The sequence below is a fragment of the Lygodium microphyllum genome, chromosome 12 (assembly GCF_053477565.2).
Source record: "Lygodium microphyllum isolate KBCC chromosome 12, Lygodium_microphyllum_v1.1.10, whole genome shotgun sequence".
NCBI lineage: Eukaryota > Viridiplantae > Streptophyta > Polypodiopsida > Schizaeales > Lygodiaceae > Lygodium > Lygodium microphyllum.
Window position 1 is genome coordinate 69651541 of NC_141146.1, and position 18444 is coordinate 69669984.

At 40.4% G+C, this 18444-nt stretch overlaps 1 protein-coding gene across 4 annotated transcripts; it reads right to left on the reverse strand.

The window, feature by feature from the left end:
• Nucleotides 1-534: 534 nt before the first annotated feature.
• LOC148027886 (putative zinc metallopeptidase EGY3, chloroplastic) lies at nt 535-12631 on the reverse strand. 4 transcript variants are annotated; one of them, XM_087689595.1, is made up of 8 exons: nt 12379-12631; nt 12016-12146; nt 3659-4118; nt 3371-3568; nt 3026-3250; nt 2417-2655; nt 2134-2288; nt 535-1956 (listed from the first exon to the last, which is right to left on the reverse strand). In XM_087689595.1, exons 2-8 carry the CDS (start codon nt 12045-12047, stop codon nt 1601-1603), a joined length of 1665 nt encoding a protein of 554 aa, XP_087545721.1. In that variant the 5' UTR covers nt 12048-12146; nt 12379-12631; the 3' UTR covers nt 535-1600. The 4 variants fall into 4 exon arrangements, with proteins under 4 accessions (XP_087545721.1, XP_087545720.1, XP_087545719.1 ...); XM_087689594.1 differs by having other exon boundaries at nt 536-1956; nt 12016-12159; XM_087689593.1 differs by having other exon boundaries at nt 538-1956; nt 3659-4174.
• Between the last annotated feature and the right edge of the window lie 5813 nt (nt 12632-18444).

An 18444-nucleotide genomic window follows, 5' to 3' on the forward strand; every position in this document is an offset into this window, starting at 1 on the left:
TGAAAGGGCTTTAAAGACGGGAATTGAAAATGTACTCTACCCAAGAAGTAATACAAATGTGGAATCAATAACACATATAACTATCATTATAACACTAATTTTTTTGTTTCTTGCAGGTGCTATTAATGCCAATCCACCCAACTAGGTTCACTTGGAAAGAGATAATCTTGGGTGAAATGTATGGCATATCTTCAATAGTTTGGAATTAGATTAGAAGCTTCTTTCTTTGGAATATATTGATCTACAAGAATTAAAAAAGTCTTTGAAAATGTTTCTATCGATCCTATTCATGGATTTAAGACAGATTTTTTGTTGCATGTGATTCAAGATATTGAGAAGATGCAAAGTCTCCATGAGGAAGCTTATCCTGGAGGCTCAGCAGATGAAGTTGTTGCCATGTTGCTAGATCTCAAGAAAACAATTGTGAATTCCAAGAGGATTTGAATTTGATACATGCTGTAATCTAAGACTGGTTGTATAAGGCAGCTTCCTTGTATTGAAGCTCCTCTTCACTAGCAACTGTAGAATCCACACTCCTTTCTAATATATTTTAACGCTTCGTTCAAAAAAAAAAAAAAAGTTTGCTGCTCTCTTTCTTTTTGCTCTCTTTCGCAATCCATTCAAGCCTTTATGGCAGAGTAATAAGAACCAAAGAAAATATTCATATATTTTCATGTTCTTTATATTGACCCATTTCGTGCTTATCAATGATGTATTCACGTAAGGAAACTCTTTTGCAATGCTGTGTTTGCTTGAATGAACCAGGTGCAAACTGCTGCTGTCTAGGGAAGCTGACGATATGCAGCCTTACAGTCCTACACACACCAACACGGTTTCAGAGCTCCTGGCAAACCTACTAGCAAAAGAAGGCCGCATTTCAGCTCAAGAAAGGCGAGTGAATAAAGATGGATTAATGAGCAAGTATATGCTATTCCAGCCTCGACTCATCAACCATCAGTAACAGCTCCTCTCTTCTGCCCCCTTCTGCCATCAGTTTAGTTTGTCACGTTTTTGTTATCACTACTTTCTCCACAGATTATCTAGGAATTCTGATGCACACAGCAGTTCAAGTTTTGCTCCTCTCTTTCTCAGCAGGTGGGCACATCGGTGTGAAGCACCAACCTGGTCCCCCTCTTTGCGTAGCCTAGATGCGGAGCTCCTGGTGTGGTTCATTAGAACTGAAAATGTTATTAGACGTTGAAAGAGCACTTAAATGAGACAGGCTGTCGAATTACCTTGCTGCTGCTGCTGCTGGCTTGAAATTGGCTTTAGACTCGCGAGACACATTACACGAGGCCTAGTCCGTGAAGACTGCAATTATCGCAGAGTTCTAACCCATGAATTCTATCATGCCTGTTTGCAGAGAACGCCACAGCACCAGTTACAATCTTGGGTACTTTTATCAGCAAGTGCCCATCATTATCATTAAGGCCTCAGAACAGCCTACAAACTGATACAATTCGAAGAATATCATGTTACAACACCAATGAACTACTCCATTATGTTACAATTCTGCAAGGACCGATTCCACAACTTTCTCAAAAGGAATTCAGATCCCCACCGGAAAATGGCTGAGAAAGGTCCTCTGCCATGGCATTCTTTAATAATCTCCTCTAAAGAACGGAGGAGTGTAAAATGCACTAGGGAAGGTTCCTGCACTGTTGGGAAATAGGGTTAAGAAACATAACACTGCCAAGATATACCCCCATACATAACGACCCTGGCCTAGAGGAGTTATTTCATCTTCAGCTGGGAGTTCCTCACCACCACGGAAGAATGTCGCAATGAAGCCCCACACTAAACAAAGAATACTCCCTGTAAGGCCTCCAATACCAAGACCTAATGAGGTGGCAAAGGATAAAATGTTGGCTGTTTTCCTCCCAAGAAGCGCTTGGGCAATGCGACCACCCTCGAGCTTTCCACAAGGAAGTAAATTCAAGGATGTTACCACCATTCCTGGATATCATAGAATTCCCAGCCCTTCAGACAAGTTATCTAGCATTCAAGCAGGCTATTCATGCAATAAACTTTGAGCCAAGAAGCATGAGTGAGAGAAGGGAAAGGAGATCAAGTTTTTTATACTCTATTCTTTTGTTTGGGATTGGGAGGAGACATGTCTTTTCTTTTCTTTACCTAGAAGCCCAGCAAATGCTAGAGGATCTACTGGTACGCCAACTCCAGGCACAGCTTGGGGTAAGACATTTCCAAGCTCATCACTGTATGGACCAATGACATACTGAATGAACGACAATAATGGATTGTTGTAAAAGAATTGCGGTTTTATGTACCTGCAATATGTGGGACGACTATACAATCAGAATGAGAGCAGATACACAACAAAACCCAAATCTTCAAGTTAACAACAAATGTGGAGCAAATTATTGACATCTTAATTTTCAAAGATTATGATACTTACAGAGCGTTTTCTCCACCATTCAAGCTCCCATCCAAATAGAATGCAACTAGTGCCAATAAGAATGAAGTCAGATAGGCACTTGTTGTACGTGTAGCCGCAATATCAAAAAGTGCTTTCTTGTTTGGCAATAGCGACTCATAATTGTTCACCACCCCAAGGCAGCCAGTCCAATTCGAAGGAATGAGAAAAGATGGACTCAGCTTTACACCATAGGAGGATGCAACCAATCTAGTAACGACCTGGGTTTAGAACATCAACTCATTATGGACAGATCACCACACAGTTCCCAAAATAACTACACAGAAATCACTAACCTGTAGCAATCTATTTTATGCAAAACATGTGCGTGGATAAGTAGCAAAATCAATTATCATTTACAACACCAGGTTACCAATGTATCATTGCAGAGCCCAAATACAAGTAAATTTAACAGATACTCTAAGATCTGTCACTTCCACCCCCTCTCTAACAGCAGCAAACAAGGAAACCGTTAAGCATCAACTATTAATTAAATGCACATGAAAGATCCTGCCTTTTCAACAATATCTCCATCATGTACATGACAGGAAAGACGCCATCATATTTAAAACCAGCTCTCAAAAAACATACCTCTGATACTCCGATAATGGTAACAAAGCCACTAAAAAGTGGTAATACACCAGACACATAGTCATCAAACGTTGCATTTGGCTGCAAGAAGAATCCACTCGTTATAGCAATGGTCCCAAGTGTAGTTACACCCAGTAAACCTGCACTGAGATATCCTCCTACAGTACTCAGCTTGCCATATTCAAACTGAAGATCAATCTCCGCTTTTGGTTGAACAACACAGACCTGAAACCACAGGAAAACAAGGAACCTTAGGTGCATAAATTTAAAGTCCTGAAAACCTCAAGATGAAGTGGCAATTGGAGCAGAGCAGAGCTTTGTGTTCTAGATTTTTGTGATCTGAACCTGTTTTGTCATGTCATTGACTGTCTCCTCCATAAACCAAATTACAACTTCTCTCCCAGCAGCTTCAGTTAGTTTTTTCCTCAATTTTTCTTTTACCTCCTCTATGGGTCTTCTCAAGTTACCAATAAAAATTCCACCATCACCAAATCGGCGCACATCATTTGCAAAGAAAGTGTCATATCCAAAGCAACTCTTCAGCTGCAATGTTTGTGCAGAGAAAGAAACAAGTTAGAATGCATCAAAAGATACATTGCCATGACACAAAATTGATGGACAAGCTGTCAGCACCTTGTTCAAGTCTAAGGCTTTGAAGGTGGCTTCAGCTTTCTCAAGTCTCTCTTTCTCCTTTATCAATGCATTCTTTACAAAACCTGAAAATAAGTTCTGGAATATGTTTCTAGTACCACTTTCTTTCTCCAGCTGCAATAACCTTTGCTCAGCCCTCTTCTTTTCCAATTTAAGAGCTGATTCAATGGAAGGACTGCTCATAAACTTTTTAAAATCACTATCCAACTTCCAATCCATTTCTTGCTTTTCATCTTGGCTTTTGGAGCTTTGTATTGTGTCCTCAGAACTATGGACATCCTGACTTCCTTTTTCCACTATATCTTCCTTCTCTGAAACAGATGGTTCATCCCTACTACTATTTTCAATGCTGCTTGCAGAAGTCTCAGGCCTCTCTTCTTGAAGAATATTTCCACTCTTGGTAGCCCCATCCTCATCATGCTGTGATCTGATTACCCTGCACCTTTGTGAAATAGTGCGTGATGGACAATGCATGTTAGGGATACTTTTGCCCAATACCTGTGAAAAAACAAAGCAGAACAACACTCAATACATCCAAACAGTTACCAGATATCAAACTGAAATACTCCTATGTTCTTGCTGCTGTGCCAATAATACAAGAATAAAGCACTGCACGTAACTCAACTCACCTTAATGATAAAGTCAGCATGAAGAGTATGTTCCAAACACACCCTAACATTTTGAGGATCTACAGAAATTTTTGATAGCCGGCATCGATTGAAGGCAAAGGCATGACAGGTGAGCAGTAACAACTGCTGAGACAAAGGAGGTGCACCCTACCATCTTGCGCTTGATACTCCAAAAAAGTATGGAACACACTGTAATGCCCCACTACCTCCCAGCTATAGAGCCAGCACAAGCTCACCCTGAGACAAGCCATACAAGCCCACAAAACAAGCATAAGGAAATGGATATCATGCTCAAGAGCCAGCAAAAAACAGACCGAGCCTCCACCACAAGAGTTGGCATCCCATACCCCACCAACCCATACCAATATGGGCATGCAATTAGAGCTGCCTAGGGTCTTGAGTACAAGAGTGCATCACACAACTAAAGTGTGCAAATGAGCCCTGGGTTCTATTTATACAGCAACCCAACTGCCCTAACCCTCAAATTCCCAAAGTGTCTTTATACTAAAAGGCTCTTTGGCTAATGCTAAACTGCCCTGAGAAAATTCACAGTTAGTTACCTCTAGTGACCAGACAGTCAATGGTCAATCACCAATGTTATGGGCACCCATCCATGATGTCCAAGGATGTAACAATTCCCCCCTTTGAGAAATTGTTCTCCTCAGTAAAATACCTTGGGATGAAGGGGGAAAAAAGGTGACCCTTAAAGTGAGCATACCGATTCCCATGTAACCTCTGTCAATCAGCCAACAAGATTACTTGGTCCTTTTGGTCAAGAAGGAATATGCCAAGTACAGGACTTCCTCAATCAGGACAATAAGTTCACCCTGTCCCAAGCCTTCTTCCAAATAATTTACATGGTGCACAAATGAATGCAAATGTACAAAGGCAGATCCAAGCACAAAGATACACCAACTAATGATCTTGCTAATTTGGACCAAGCCACAATACTTCGGATACAGTACTTTGAAGATGTAGCTGTGTCTCAAGTTAGAGTCTTTTGGTATCTTCAAGTGCATCCACATGGCTTCAAGAAGCTAGACTAGAGTGAAGGGTAGCAATCAGCAACATTTACCGCATATCATGCAAAAAGTTGAAAGCTAGCAATCATTAACATTAGTATATCATGTAGAATGTCAAGTACGGCCCTTTGATCCATTGGGCAATCAATGGTTACAGCTCATAACCATACAACTGTGAGAACAAGATATATCCAATACAGGAAAAGAATACTCTCACAAGCTCAACAGCTCCAAACGTGAGTGGTGGATCAACCCGAAAGGGAAAATCATAAGGTAAGTATATCCATATCAGAGAAGTGTTCAAGTCATTCAAAAAGGTGACTTGTATTAGAGAGTATGGTGACCTTATCAAACAATATCCATAGATACACCTTCCCACATCACATGCATATACTTATTATGCCATAAGTTAGATGGCTTCTTTACAACCTGATTTGTAGAAAAAGAAGGAAATATAGCCTTGTTCATGGTTTGATCAGCTGTACATTGGCATGGCTTCCTTCATGATTAATTTGAGAGCAGGAAAAGAGGAAATTTTGGACTTTCTTCGTGGTTAATCAATTATACATTGACATAGCTTCCTTAGTCGAAGAAGAGTTTCAAAAGAAATGTTGCAATGAATTTAGATGTTCGCTTTCCTATTAAAAAACAGTGACAGAGGAGGGAAACTCAAAGATTTACTACTAAAGAAGTGGAGGATAATGGTGGAGATGGATATGCCCAAATTTAAGGCTATCTTTACTTGATATACATGAGTTTAGGGCAATGAAATCTGAGGCAGAATGAGAGGAATGACCTTCTTTTATATATGAAAAGCAAAATAGTGCAAAGAGGGAACATAAGAGTAGCACAAGACAAAGTGCCCAGCCACCTGTCATGCAAAGCAAAGTAGCACAAGGTAACTGCCCAACCACATGTCACGAAGTAGGACAAGTGGTGGGACACTTAGAAGCTTAAGAGACATCCTAACACTTGTCTCTTCGTTGCAGCTTTCTTTTTTAGGTTCAAGATTATTAAGTTAGTAAGTATTGTTAAGACACAAAGTTACAACTTTAAAGGATTAGCTTCTTTTAGCCCAATTCAAGGCTCCTAAAACTTGGGAACCTCCCAAAATTTTGGGAACCCCAATATGGGTACCATGTGAAAGCTCTTTTCAAGTAATGCAACAATAGTCCTAGAAACTTCATGCGAGTTTTCTATGCAAAGATAAGTGTGGTCTAAACTTTCAACCTACATATGATCATTGTACAAACTTTTCATTATAATAGCCATCTTGCTAATTGTACAAACCCTAATGTGCTTGAGTTCTAGACATCGGCACCCAATTGGATCATGTAGGTGGAAGTGTACACTATCTTTTTTGCAACCCCCACGTTGACTAATGTACATTAATCCTTTCTATGTGCAAATCAAAACCTATTGTGCCTGAGTTCTAGACATTGCCACGCAAATGGATCATGTAGGTGGAAGTTGTTAGCAAATTCATCAATTCATGTGTGCATCTGGGTCTTCTACAGTGGGCTGCGTATTTTAACTTTTTTTTGGCATTTTTATGAACATTGTTTTGATCATTTTACCTCATTTTCAGCTGGCCAACCTGATGCCATTTTCGGCATTATTTTTACTATATATGTTGGCTCCCTCCTCCACAATCAATCAATCCTCACTTGTAGATTCAACGCATGCTTTGTTGGAGAGGAAGCCGATGCCATTGCCTACTCAACCAGTGACTTGATGTTGTACGCGACTATTTCGTGTTGGGTATATGGATTCCATTTCCCAAGCACATCTCTGAGTTCTCCTTTGCATTGTTCTTGTCTTTCCTCTTTTCTTTCTCTTCTATTTTGTGTTCAACAATTTATTTCAACGTTCCTTCATGCTTCCATTGCTGCATCCACTTTTGACACGGTCTTAAATTTCGGATCTATGTTCCAAGTCTTGTTTTCTACTGAGGCCTTTTACTGCTGATCGTTGGTTTCCCCATGTCTTCTGCTCATCAGCGCCATCCGTCTGCTGAAAATCATCAGTTTTCTAGTGTTCCCAACCTGCATTTTTACCTCAGCTACCTGTGTTTCAGATCTCCAGCACTACACAGCAGCATTGAATGCTTTTCAGCCTACATTTTTGTCCTTCGCATTTGCGTTTACAGCATTTATTGCCTCACCAAGCTGAGGCAACAGCATTTGGCAACAGCATTTTCTACCTTCTAGTAATGGGAGTTGGCTGCTTTCTTACAAATTTTCTTGCTTTCAGCTATTTCCCCCCCTTTCTTTTTTTGGGGTAGAGGGGGGGGATGATGAGCTTGTCCTACACTACGTGTGAACTCTAGTCAATGCAAACTGAGCTGCACTTTGGTTTTACTATGTCTCTCTCCTCCTCTTCTTTCCTTTATTATCTCTTCCTATCCTCTCCACATGGCTCCCCCTTGTTGTTCTACTAATGACAAACTACATAGCCCTAATTATCTAACATGAAGTGCTATTATAAAAGCATGGTTTGTGCAAAACCGATTATGCCACATTGTTTCTAGGGCTTTTGAGCATCTTGAGTGCTCCACTTCTCTTCAAATTGATTTTGACAAGGACAACTATCTAATGCCCATGCATATTCTGCTATTCTTTAATGCTTTAGAGAGGGGTGACAAGAAGAAAAAGTCAAAGGCCCTACATTATCATTGTGGTAAGAAAGGCCATTTGAACAAGGATTGCAAATAGTCGGCCGCTTCAAGGAAGAAGAAGGAGAAGAAGAAGAAGCAGTAAGATTCCGACTCCTATGCCAAGTTCTGCCACCTCCAACTCCAACTTGGATCCTTCGGCCAAGGCACAACAAGGGTCATCTTTTTCAGGTCGCGAGAAGGGCTTAACAACCCCTTCTATTTTCTAGTGCAAGTGATACGGTCATCCCTCACAACTATCTAGTGCCACAAAGAGAGTGCAAGAGGGTGGTGAGGTGGGGCAGGTGAGCCTCATCTGTACAGCTATACATGTGCACAAGTTCCAAAGAAGGACTTCCCTGGCACATCAACCAAAGTCTATCAACTTTTGAAATCCTGGCCTTGGGATTGACTTCCAGGTTCATGATGAGCTATTACTTGACAGAGAATGGGATTGGCTCCTAGTCCGAGCTCACAAGTGGGGACGATTTTGTTAGTAGTCTAGTTAGCTCACCTGTGTGTTTAAGCTATGCTTGACATTACTAGGTATTTTAGGTATTTTATGGTGGACATTATGATGATTATTTAGCCGTTTATTGCTGGCTGACCAGCATTAAATGTTGCATCACCTGAGGTTCTGTTGGAGAGAGGGAGCCGGTGCCAATGCTTACATAGTTAATGACCCACTGTCGTACGCAACTATCTCATGTTTGGTATATGGATTCCATTTCTCGAGCATTGTTCTAAGTTCCCTTCTTTGTAGTGGTCTTTTGCGTTTTTCTCTTCGATTCTTGTGTGCAGCAGTTTATTTCAGCATCTATTTATGTTTCCATTGTTGCAATCCACTTTTGACATGGTATCAAATTTCAAGATCTCTGTTTCAAGAGCTATTTTCTGCTGATTACAGATCTAACCTCTTTTCAGCCTTCTGTAAGCTGTGTTTATGGTCCAGCTGTTTGCGTTGACATTTACTGCTGACATTTTTGTTGAGTCACTGCATTTAATTCCTCTCAAATCTGTCTTTTGCTGTATGACTTCTGCATTTACTTCATTTAATGCCTTTGCAGGCTGGGCAACAGCATTCTCCAGCTCTTGACAATGTCTATTGGCTGTAATCCATCTCGTTTCTCTATTTCTGCAGTCATTTTTGTGATCAACTTGTGTACACTACATGCAAACTCTATGTAGTGCAATCTGTGTTGGTGTTTTTTGTCCTTGTGTTTAGTAATTTATTTCAGCACCTATTTATGCTTCCATTGCTGCATGCAGTTCTAATAACTTTGGCACCCTTGGCCAAAGGCAAGGAATCCGTATGTTCAAAGGCATTTTTGGCAAGCTCGTTATGTATGCTACTATGGGGTATTGATGATAGACACAAAGAGCAATTATGATTCTTCTCTATTTTCAGGAACTCGTACAATCAACGTCGACATCCCGTTCTCTCCAAGGCACCTTGGTGGTGGCTTGATCACCTACTACTTCGATATCCATGGTCCTCTTCTGGTGGTTTTTGTTGTTGATGGGTCCCTATCATTGTATCATTGTATTGTATGAGATCACCCATGATCTGAGAGAGAGTATACAATTTCCACAATTTCTCTACGAGTTTGAGTCTCCTACAATGGGCTGGGTATTTTAGCATTTTTATTATCACTATTTGGATCATTTTTCTCATTTTCAGCTGGCCAACCAGCACTTATAGCTAGCTGCCCTGATTCCATTTTTGGCATTATTTTCTACTATATATGTTGACTTCCTTCTCCACAATCAATCAATTATCACTTGTAGATTCCAATGCATGCTCTGTTGGAGAGAGGGAGCCAGAGCCAATGCCTACTCAGCTAGTGACACACCATTGTATGCAATTGTCTCGTGTTTGATATATGAAATCCATTTCCCAAGCACATCTCTAAGTTCTCCTTTGCAATGTTCTTGTGTTTTCTCTTTCCTTTCTCTTGTTCAGCAGTCAACCAGCACTTATAGCTAGCTGCCCTAATTCCATTTTTGGCATTATTTTCTACTATATATGTTGACTTCCTTCTCCACAATCAATCAATTATCACTTGTAGATTCCAATGCATGCTCTGTTGGAGAGAGGGAGCCAGAGCCAATGCCTACTCAGCTAGTGACACACCATTGTATGCAATTGTCTCGTGTTTGATATATGAAATCCATTTCCCAAGCACATCTCTAAGTTCTCCTTTGCAATGTTCTTGTGTTTTCTCTTTCCTTTCTCTTGTTCAGCAGTTTACTTCAGCATTCTATCATGCTTTGATTGCTCCATCCACTTCTCACAAAAGTGTATATTATATTTCTTTCAATCCCCTATGTTGGTTAATGCCAATTTTGAGTTGAAACCTATATGTGTGAGGTGTTTAAATATTCTACAAATCCACTCACATATGTGTATATATGTTGATGTTTCACATATTGCCAGTTCTTAATGGAAAAAATTTTCCAACCATCTTGGTTTATTCATTCCAAAACCTCCAAGTGACCATGGTAGGAGACTCAAAATAAGATCAAGGGAAAAAAGATAACATTCTACCACATACTAGGAGCTTCCAAGAGTAGGCAAAGTTGTGCAAAGTTGCAAACTTCAATATTTGCTGATGTAGAAGGGCTACAACCTAGGGGGAAGGTCTAAAGGAGAATCTCAATTGGTACAAACAAATTAAATTGGTCAAAAGCAATGCTAATGTTTTGAAGTGTTGGATATATAATGAGACTTGTTGAGGATTTGTAGGAACCGAACATACTAGACACACAAAATCTTATTGAATATAATTGGTAATTTGGAACTTGATGAACGATTTACTCATCTACTTTTGGGTTCAATGGCGTCAACGACACTATGCTTCAAATCACTCCAAAGAGAGAGAATGTATATAGAACACCCTCATCCCTACAATACATTGCCCCACAAATTGTTATCAGATATCCATCGCTCCATAAGAGCTGCATATCCCTACTCCCTTGTATGACTACACAAAAACAAATCTCAACCCAAGCATTAAGAGGATCACTTGTGATACCCCTCCATCCCAACCCTCTTCTATGCATATAGAAGGCCACCTTTGTTAGTTACCTATTCCTTGTTCCACCACAACCACTATCCCTGATAACTTCTTTTATACAATTATCCACCACCCTACTTTTCTAGAGGCCACTGATGTCATTGTGAGGTCTGGTCACTGTGTACATTCAGGTTTTATCTATCCAGATTCCATCCCTTTAGAATGGGATGCATCAGTAGACACCCATGTAGACAGAAATGGCGAATAGAAACTGTTTCCAGTTCTAAAACCTCATGGAGGCTTGCTGGCTGTTGTGAAACTACCAAAAAATTGGCCAATTTATTGTGCTCCCTTAAAGCCCCAATAAAATAATTCTTGTTAAATTCAGTATTAAACTCAAAAGGTTTCAACTGGACAAACATCCCAAAGGGTCCCTTTTTTTTAAAAGGCACCAAGCATTGACCAATTTTCCATTCCGTCGTTACTCAACATTACTGTTGTAACGCCAGCTTCTCTAATCTCCCATCACCAGATTCAAAGGATTGCTAACTAATGATCAAGCAGTTCAAGCTCCATCCCAAGTTTGTGCTTCATCATTCATGTGCTGAGACTGAAACTTAGATAACATGATACTGTGCTGCCAAACTTCATGAATATGGTATCAATCAATAGTTCTGTAAGAAACTGAGAAAAATAACCAAATATACATATGGGACATCTTTTTTGTCTGGAGAGAATATATATGGAACATCTTTAAGCGCATATCAAAAAGAAGAAAAAGTGCTCCTTATAATGGTGAAGAAGGCACATGCTTCAAATGCAGTGTTGTACTTAGATTTTCCTATCGCCACTTTTAAGCATTTCTAACCTCGAAATCCCTAGACCGTGTGTACTGCCTATGAGAGTGGTTACCTTCGTCCTGGCCATCATTAGCTGGCAAAAGAATGCGAACGATGGCCGGATATACATACACAGAAGCAAGTAAGTAAAGCTTGAAAAATTGGCGCGGTCATTGTACCTGAGAGACCAGCTTCGGTTTCTGAGTGTCATCCCGGAGAGTTGCTCTTCGTGGAGAGTCTGCTCGTCCTTGCAAATCAAGCGGCGTGCCGATCCCGCAGCTAATCAAATGCTGGAGTACTGTCGCCATATCTGCAATGCCGCACTGGCCAAAATAGAAATGGAGTATTGAAGGTAAAGAAAAGCGTTCACTTACAAAGTCGAAACAAAGTAACAGCTATCAGTCCAACTGCAGGCAATATGGGTCTGCACTCTCATTGAGCTTCAAAATCCTGCTCTACCAAGAGAGGACTGGAAACCTGCTCGAACGAGAAAAAAAGAAAGCACGTACGGCGAGTTCTCCGCTATGAAGAAAGCACTGTACCTGCTGACGGAGGAGGAAGCAATGAGCTCGATGAAAGTTCGCTCCGTGAGGTTCTGAGGCGCAGGGTTGCTGTTAGATTATGGCGACTGAGCTTGAAATCATGCGCGCAATTCTATTTGCCTGTGAGATTGCGATCTTAATCCAGAGTCTGGATGAAACCAGAATGTTCCGCGATGATTGCCAGATGGCTGGACTGACAATGAAACCATAAGAACTTCTTGTAGGGCATGTCTATCCCCTAGCAAGCCAAGCAAGCAATGAAATCAAAGAGCTCCTAGGGCTACCTTTTGCTTTTCCTAAAGACTCTCTATCTAAACCTCTTTTAATGTCCAGGACGTTTTAGTTAGCAAAAGTTGCATTGGTTAGGACTAGTTGGCGGGCTCGAAGACCGTGAGCACAATTGGCATCATTTACAAAAGCTCACAAGGCTACCATCGCTCGCTTCGCCTTTCAAACAAACAAACAATATATTGTGATGTACTTTTTAAAGCTACTAACTAAATGGAACAAATTCTTAGGCATAGGTTTTATCCAAGTGAAACAATTCATACTTTTTAGATTTCTTTGTTTTTCGAGAACGTGTTGAATCATATTAAAATGTAGAAAAAGATGTATACATCAAAGGGGCTCTACCCTTTCCATATCCTTCAAAAGAGTAAATTGTGCAGGAGGAACAAGGAGAATCCCCCCTAGCTTTACTATTAGATCTTCCTTAACTATACAGTATCAAAAGGTTGAGGTTTAGGAGCTTTAGTCATCCATATGGGCCTGGCTGTGAGAGTCCTAGGGTTGGCCTAAAAGGGGGGCGGGGGAAGCCAAGACTTACCTTTGTTAGCATGAGATTACGAGCTAGTGGGGGAATCCTCCAGTCTCCATCTCTCTTTCCATTGAGCTTCCAGCCTTTCTAGGGAGCATTGTCCCACAAGAAAGATCTCTTGCTTGGATCCTACCCCCCCTTCATGGGCCACTTTGGATGGGATTTCGTTCTCCTTTTGGTTGAGAGGATGGATGTGGACCTTAGTTCCAATTGTAGCCAATGGTTGTCATGTATTCTATATTTCTTCAAGGGGAATGTCTCCTCCTATTCTCCATTAGGCACATTGACTTGGGTCTTACACATTCTCTTCTAATTGTCTAATAGCTCGGGCCTATGTGGATTGTATGGATCCCCTAAACTTTGTAAAGCAGGGAATATGGTGTTGATCTCTTATTCTCTATCTCTCTACTCTCTATCCCAAGCCCTTTGAAATGTGATTCGAGGGTACTCCTCCTATATAAAATTCTCCATGTTGGATAGGATTGCAACAACTTCTTTCATCTTTGACTATGCAATCTACATTTCTCAATACTTGGGAAGAAAATTCCACTATTAGAAGCTTACTTCTATCATTAGACACCCTTGTAAGTGTTTTATCATTTCTTATTAAACAAATATTCCACAATTAAATGCCTCTTACACAACACCAAATAAGAGGGGAAAGGTTGTTGGATTCCCCCACGAGAATTTCCTTCCAACTTAGTTGATATGGATGATAATACATAATGATGGAACAAAGTCCTTTGAGATACTCCCTATTTTCCATGCATCTGATAAATAAGTGGGGGATAGTTTTCTTCTCCTTGCCACATTTGGGGTTGAGACATGTCCCTAGTCCAATCTTCAAAGCTTTCTCATGTGTCCAAACATTTTTATCCAAAATTAGCTACAATAGAGAAGAAATGTTGGGCTAGATGGCTCGCAACTGAATTTGTTGAAATATGTATTCCCATTGGCTCTTATTCCAAGAGATTAGTCATCTTTTATTCAATTTACAAGTTAATGAGCTATTAGATGATGGTAATCTGGGGTTTGGGAATAGTTTAGCCTACATTTGTGAACAAAAAATCATTAGTTTACAATGGATAAGTTGCAAGTTTAGGCCACTACAACATGCTTTCCTATCAGTCAGAAATTGGACATCAAGGCTATAATTTCTAAACTTCTCTTTGAGAGATCTATCACTTAACCATTTCTTTTCTTTAAAGTCCCCCCCCCCCCCCCCCCCCCCGCCCCCCCCCCCAATCTCTGGATGTTGTTTTTGTTAAGGTAGGCTATGCTTTTAAGGTCTCCCTTAGCCACCACTGGTAGTAGCATTTGTGAAGGTGTGGTTTGTATCTTTGCCATGCCACCCATATTTGCTTAATGAGGGGGGATGCACTTGTTGGGGAGAACTCATTTTTAGATAATATTACATTATGGGTTGGGAGACTCAAGAGTCTCAGGTATACAAACAGTCAAATTTTGCTAAGGTTGTGAGTGAAAAAAATGGCCTAACCCTCTGTTAGTTGTTGTGAGTATCTAAGGACCCCTTTAGCTATAAGTTTATTAGCCATAACATGAATGTCCATGATACCCAAACCCCCTTTTTCTTGGGGAGGATGCATGTCTTCCATGCAAACTTTAGAGTTTTGAATTTTTGGGAGTCTCCTCCCCACAAATAATTGTGGTAGAGAGCTTCTAACTTATTAAGGTTGGCTTTGGGGGGTCTCTAGCAAGCCTAGAGGTAGAGACATGATAGGAGGATAATGTGGTGGAGAATAACAAACTTGGAGGCAAAACCTTGATGTAAATTGTTCCACTTATTCACCTTAGTTTCCATTCTACTTTTTATGCTTCATTTTTGTAAAAGCCTTCAAAGAATGCATCCTTCAGTGTCACTCTATTGGCCCCTCATTATTGATTAAGCTTTTTGCAAATATATATTTTTCAAAAAGTTTGTGATGCCAGGAGGCATATTTCACGGTGGATTCCGTGCCACGGTGGATTCCGTAAACTTTGATGACCGGGGCTCATACACAAAGTGGATTCTTTGTGCGAGAAGTTGATGGGGACGCCTGTCCTTTTCGGGCGTTTCATTAATTTAGTGTGTACATGGGTGATTCCATAGCGGGTGATTCCGCAAAATGCATATTAAATTAATAAACGTTTATGAGTTTAGAGTGCGCACTCGTAATAAATTAAGGCTAGGATTTATTTCTAACCAGTTGATTTATTTATGTAGCTGAAGACTGCTAGGTATTCACTTTTGTCGGTTTAATTGTATTATTTTACTAACGATTGTGAATGCTTTAGTTGATGTGTAGAGATAGTAGCAGTGGCGGAGGAAAGCATTGGAGTCTAGCGAGTATTCGATCTATGGATTATATTTTGATAGGCGCCACACCTATATTTTGTCATGTCTATTGAGACATCGATTATTTATTATTATTTTGTATGCGCCTATGCGCACGAATATGTTATTTCTATTTGGACATTGTATTGGGCGTGCCAGACTCTTTGGGCACCATCCATTAGCTTTATTTCTATTTTTGTAAAAGCAAACTCAAAAACTAAAAGCTTGATATATTTTTGTAAATTGGGCCATTATTGAGCATGAAGATGGAATATACATAAAATACATGCTTTGTGAAGCACTCACACAAGGCATGGGGGGAGATTACACCCAATTGGTCTCTTGCTCTTGTCGTTCATGTTTTTTACCTTGTAACTTGTGCAAAAAGTAGAGTTCATTGTTCTTGGGGACCTTCCGGGATTCACTACGTGAGCATACAACGACCGATCTGCACACCAGTGGTATCAGAGCGAAGCTGAGATCAAGAGCTTCCAATCGCTACCCATCTCGTGCGAAGGCGGAGCTCCTGGAACAATCGGGCTCTACGGTCAATCTCGTCGCAAACTGTCGATACAGGCAGACTTCTGGCTATCAAGAACCCATGTTTCTGTCATTAGATCGTGAAGGACCGGGCTATACAGGCGGAGGACCACTCCCTCATCTCCATCATCAAGTCGTCAAACAGAGAGATAAGACTTATTATTTTCATAACTCATTCTTTCAAAAAGCTTAATAGTAAGCTTCATAAGCTTTAAAAGAAGCTTAATAGCTTCAACAATTGATCCGTGAGGTATCGAAGGATGCCCGAAAATCTCGCGTGGCGAAAAAAAAACGGCCCCCCCCCCACGAATCTGCGCCGTTTTTCTTATAAGCCCCCCCCCCCCCCCCCCCCCACTAAGCTTAAGCAATTAAGCTTAGTCTTCTAAGCAACTCTCAAACCCTGCAAGTCAACAACTCCAGGTCACACACCACAGAAGTCAAGTTCTACAAGTAATCTGTGATCAAGTTCTGCAAGTTCATTAAGTCGGCTAAGTTCTGCAAGTCTGCAACTCTGCAAGTCACATAAGTCTGCAACTCTGCAAGTCAGACTAGTCAACTGGAGTCAGAACTGACTTGTGCTCACGGTGGATTCCGTGAGGTTTTACAGTGGATTCCGTAAACTTTGATGACCGGGGCTCATACACAAAGTGGATTCTTTGTGCGAGAAGTTGATGGGGACGCCTGTCCTTTTCGGGCATTTCATTAATTTAGTGTGTACATGGGTGATTCCATAGCGGGTGATTCCGCAAAATGCATATTAAATTAATAAACGTTTATGAGTTTAGAGTGCGCACTCGTAATAAATTAAGGTTAGGATTTATTTCTAACCAGTTGATTTATTTATGTAGCTGAAGACTGCTAGGTATTCACTTTTGTCGGTTTAATTGTATTATTTTACTAACGATTGTGAATGCTTCAGTTGATGTGTAGAGATAGCAGCAGTGGCGGAGGAAAGCATTGGAGTTTAGCGAGTATTCAATCTATGGATTATATTTTGATAGGCGCCACACCTATATTTTGTCATGTCTATTGAGGCATCGATTATTTATTATTATTTTGTATGCGCCTATGCGCACATATATGTTATTTCTATTTGGACATTGTATTGGGCGTGCCAGACTCTTTGGGCACCGTCCATTAGCTTTATTTCTATTTTTGTAAAAGCAAACTCAAAAGCTAAAAGCTTGATATATTTTTGTAAATTGGGCTATTATTGAGCATGAAGATGGAATATACATAAAATACATGCTTTGTGAAGCGCTCACACAAGGCATGGGGGGAGATTGCACCCAATTGGTCTCTTGCTCTTGTCGTTCATGCTTTTTACCTTGTAACTTGTGCAAAAAGTAGAGTTTATTGTTCTTGGGGACCTTTCGGGATTCACTACGTGAGCATACAGCGACCGATCTGCGCACCAGTTTGTTGTGCTTCAATAGCTTTACTTGTTTTGGGTGTTACAGATTCTTTTCTTTATTGAAAAATCATGAAGGGGAGATACACACAGTACACCCACACACACCTGCACCCTCTGTATCTCTCTCTCTCTCAAATAGACCTAAGGATACTTATATTGCAATATGTTATTCCCCTCGACAAACTCTAGATTCACCACTACAGAAGGATCCCTATATGCATCACTTTATGAGGACATCATGAGATTCATGAGTATCATGGATAGTGGGAGACTTCAATGCCTACATAGGGAATAGTCAATCTATTGTTTATGGCACAAGCAATGCGATGTTTTGAGAGCTTGCACTACATGAGGTGGGTTTACTTAGATCACTCCAAGATAGAGAGTTTATAGAATATACAACACACCTATTAACATTGAGGAGTGTAGATAGATGACCTAGCTATCCTCAATGGACTATCACAATGGCCAAGATCAAATAGTTTCGCATGCTAGAATAATAAGGGAGTAAATACTATGAATTACTTGATTGGTTCACCTAGCTTAATACCACATAACAAGAGTTTTGAGATATTAGGAAAATGGATCGACTTAGTAGCAGACCATGTTATCTTGACCTTCACAATGGCATTTGGATCTGTACAAGAGGCATATCCATATGTATCTAGGTTCCCACGCTATGAATTGGGGGAGGCAACCTCACATGTATACAACACCATAGTCTAAAACCCATTGATGATGTTAGATTTACATACTCCATTGGATGAGCTCATGAGACATCTAGTTGAAATATTACATTTTTCAATAGCTCATGCCTTCCATTATGCCACACAAAGATGCTCAAATCCATAAAATGATTAGTATGAGTATGATTGTAGATAGACACACACATGTCTCAAGTGAGAAGTGGAATGTGGCACATGTACACATGGGCATGCTCATACACTTTTGTTAGGGGTA

Coding starts and splice junctions, on each gene's coding strand:
- LOC148027886 (XM_087689593.1), bottom strand. CDS start 12,144: ATGGCGACAGTACTCCAGCATTTGATTAGCTGCGGGATCGGCACGCCG. Junction 3,569..3,658: donor AAGCCTTAGACTTGAACAAG/GTGCTGACAGCT, acceptor CAAACATTGCAG/CTGAAGAGTTGCTTTGGATA. Junction 2,656..3,025: donor CCATTATCGGAGTATCAGAG/GTATGTTTTTTG, acceptor TTCTAAACCCAG/GTCGTTACTAGATTGGTTGC.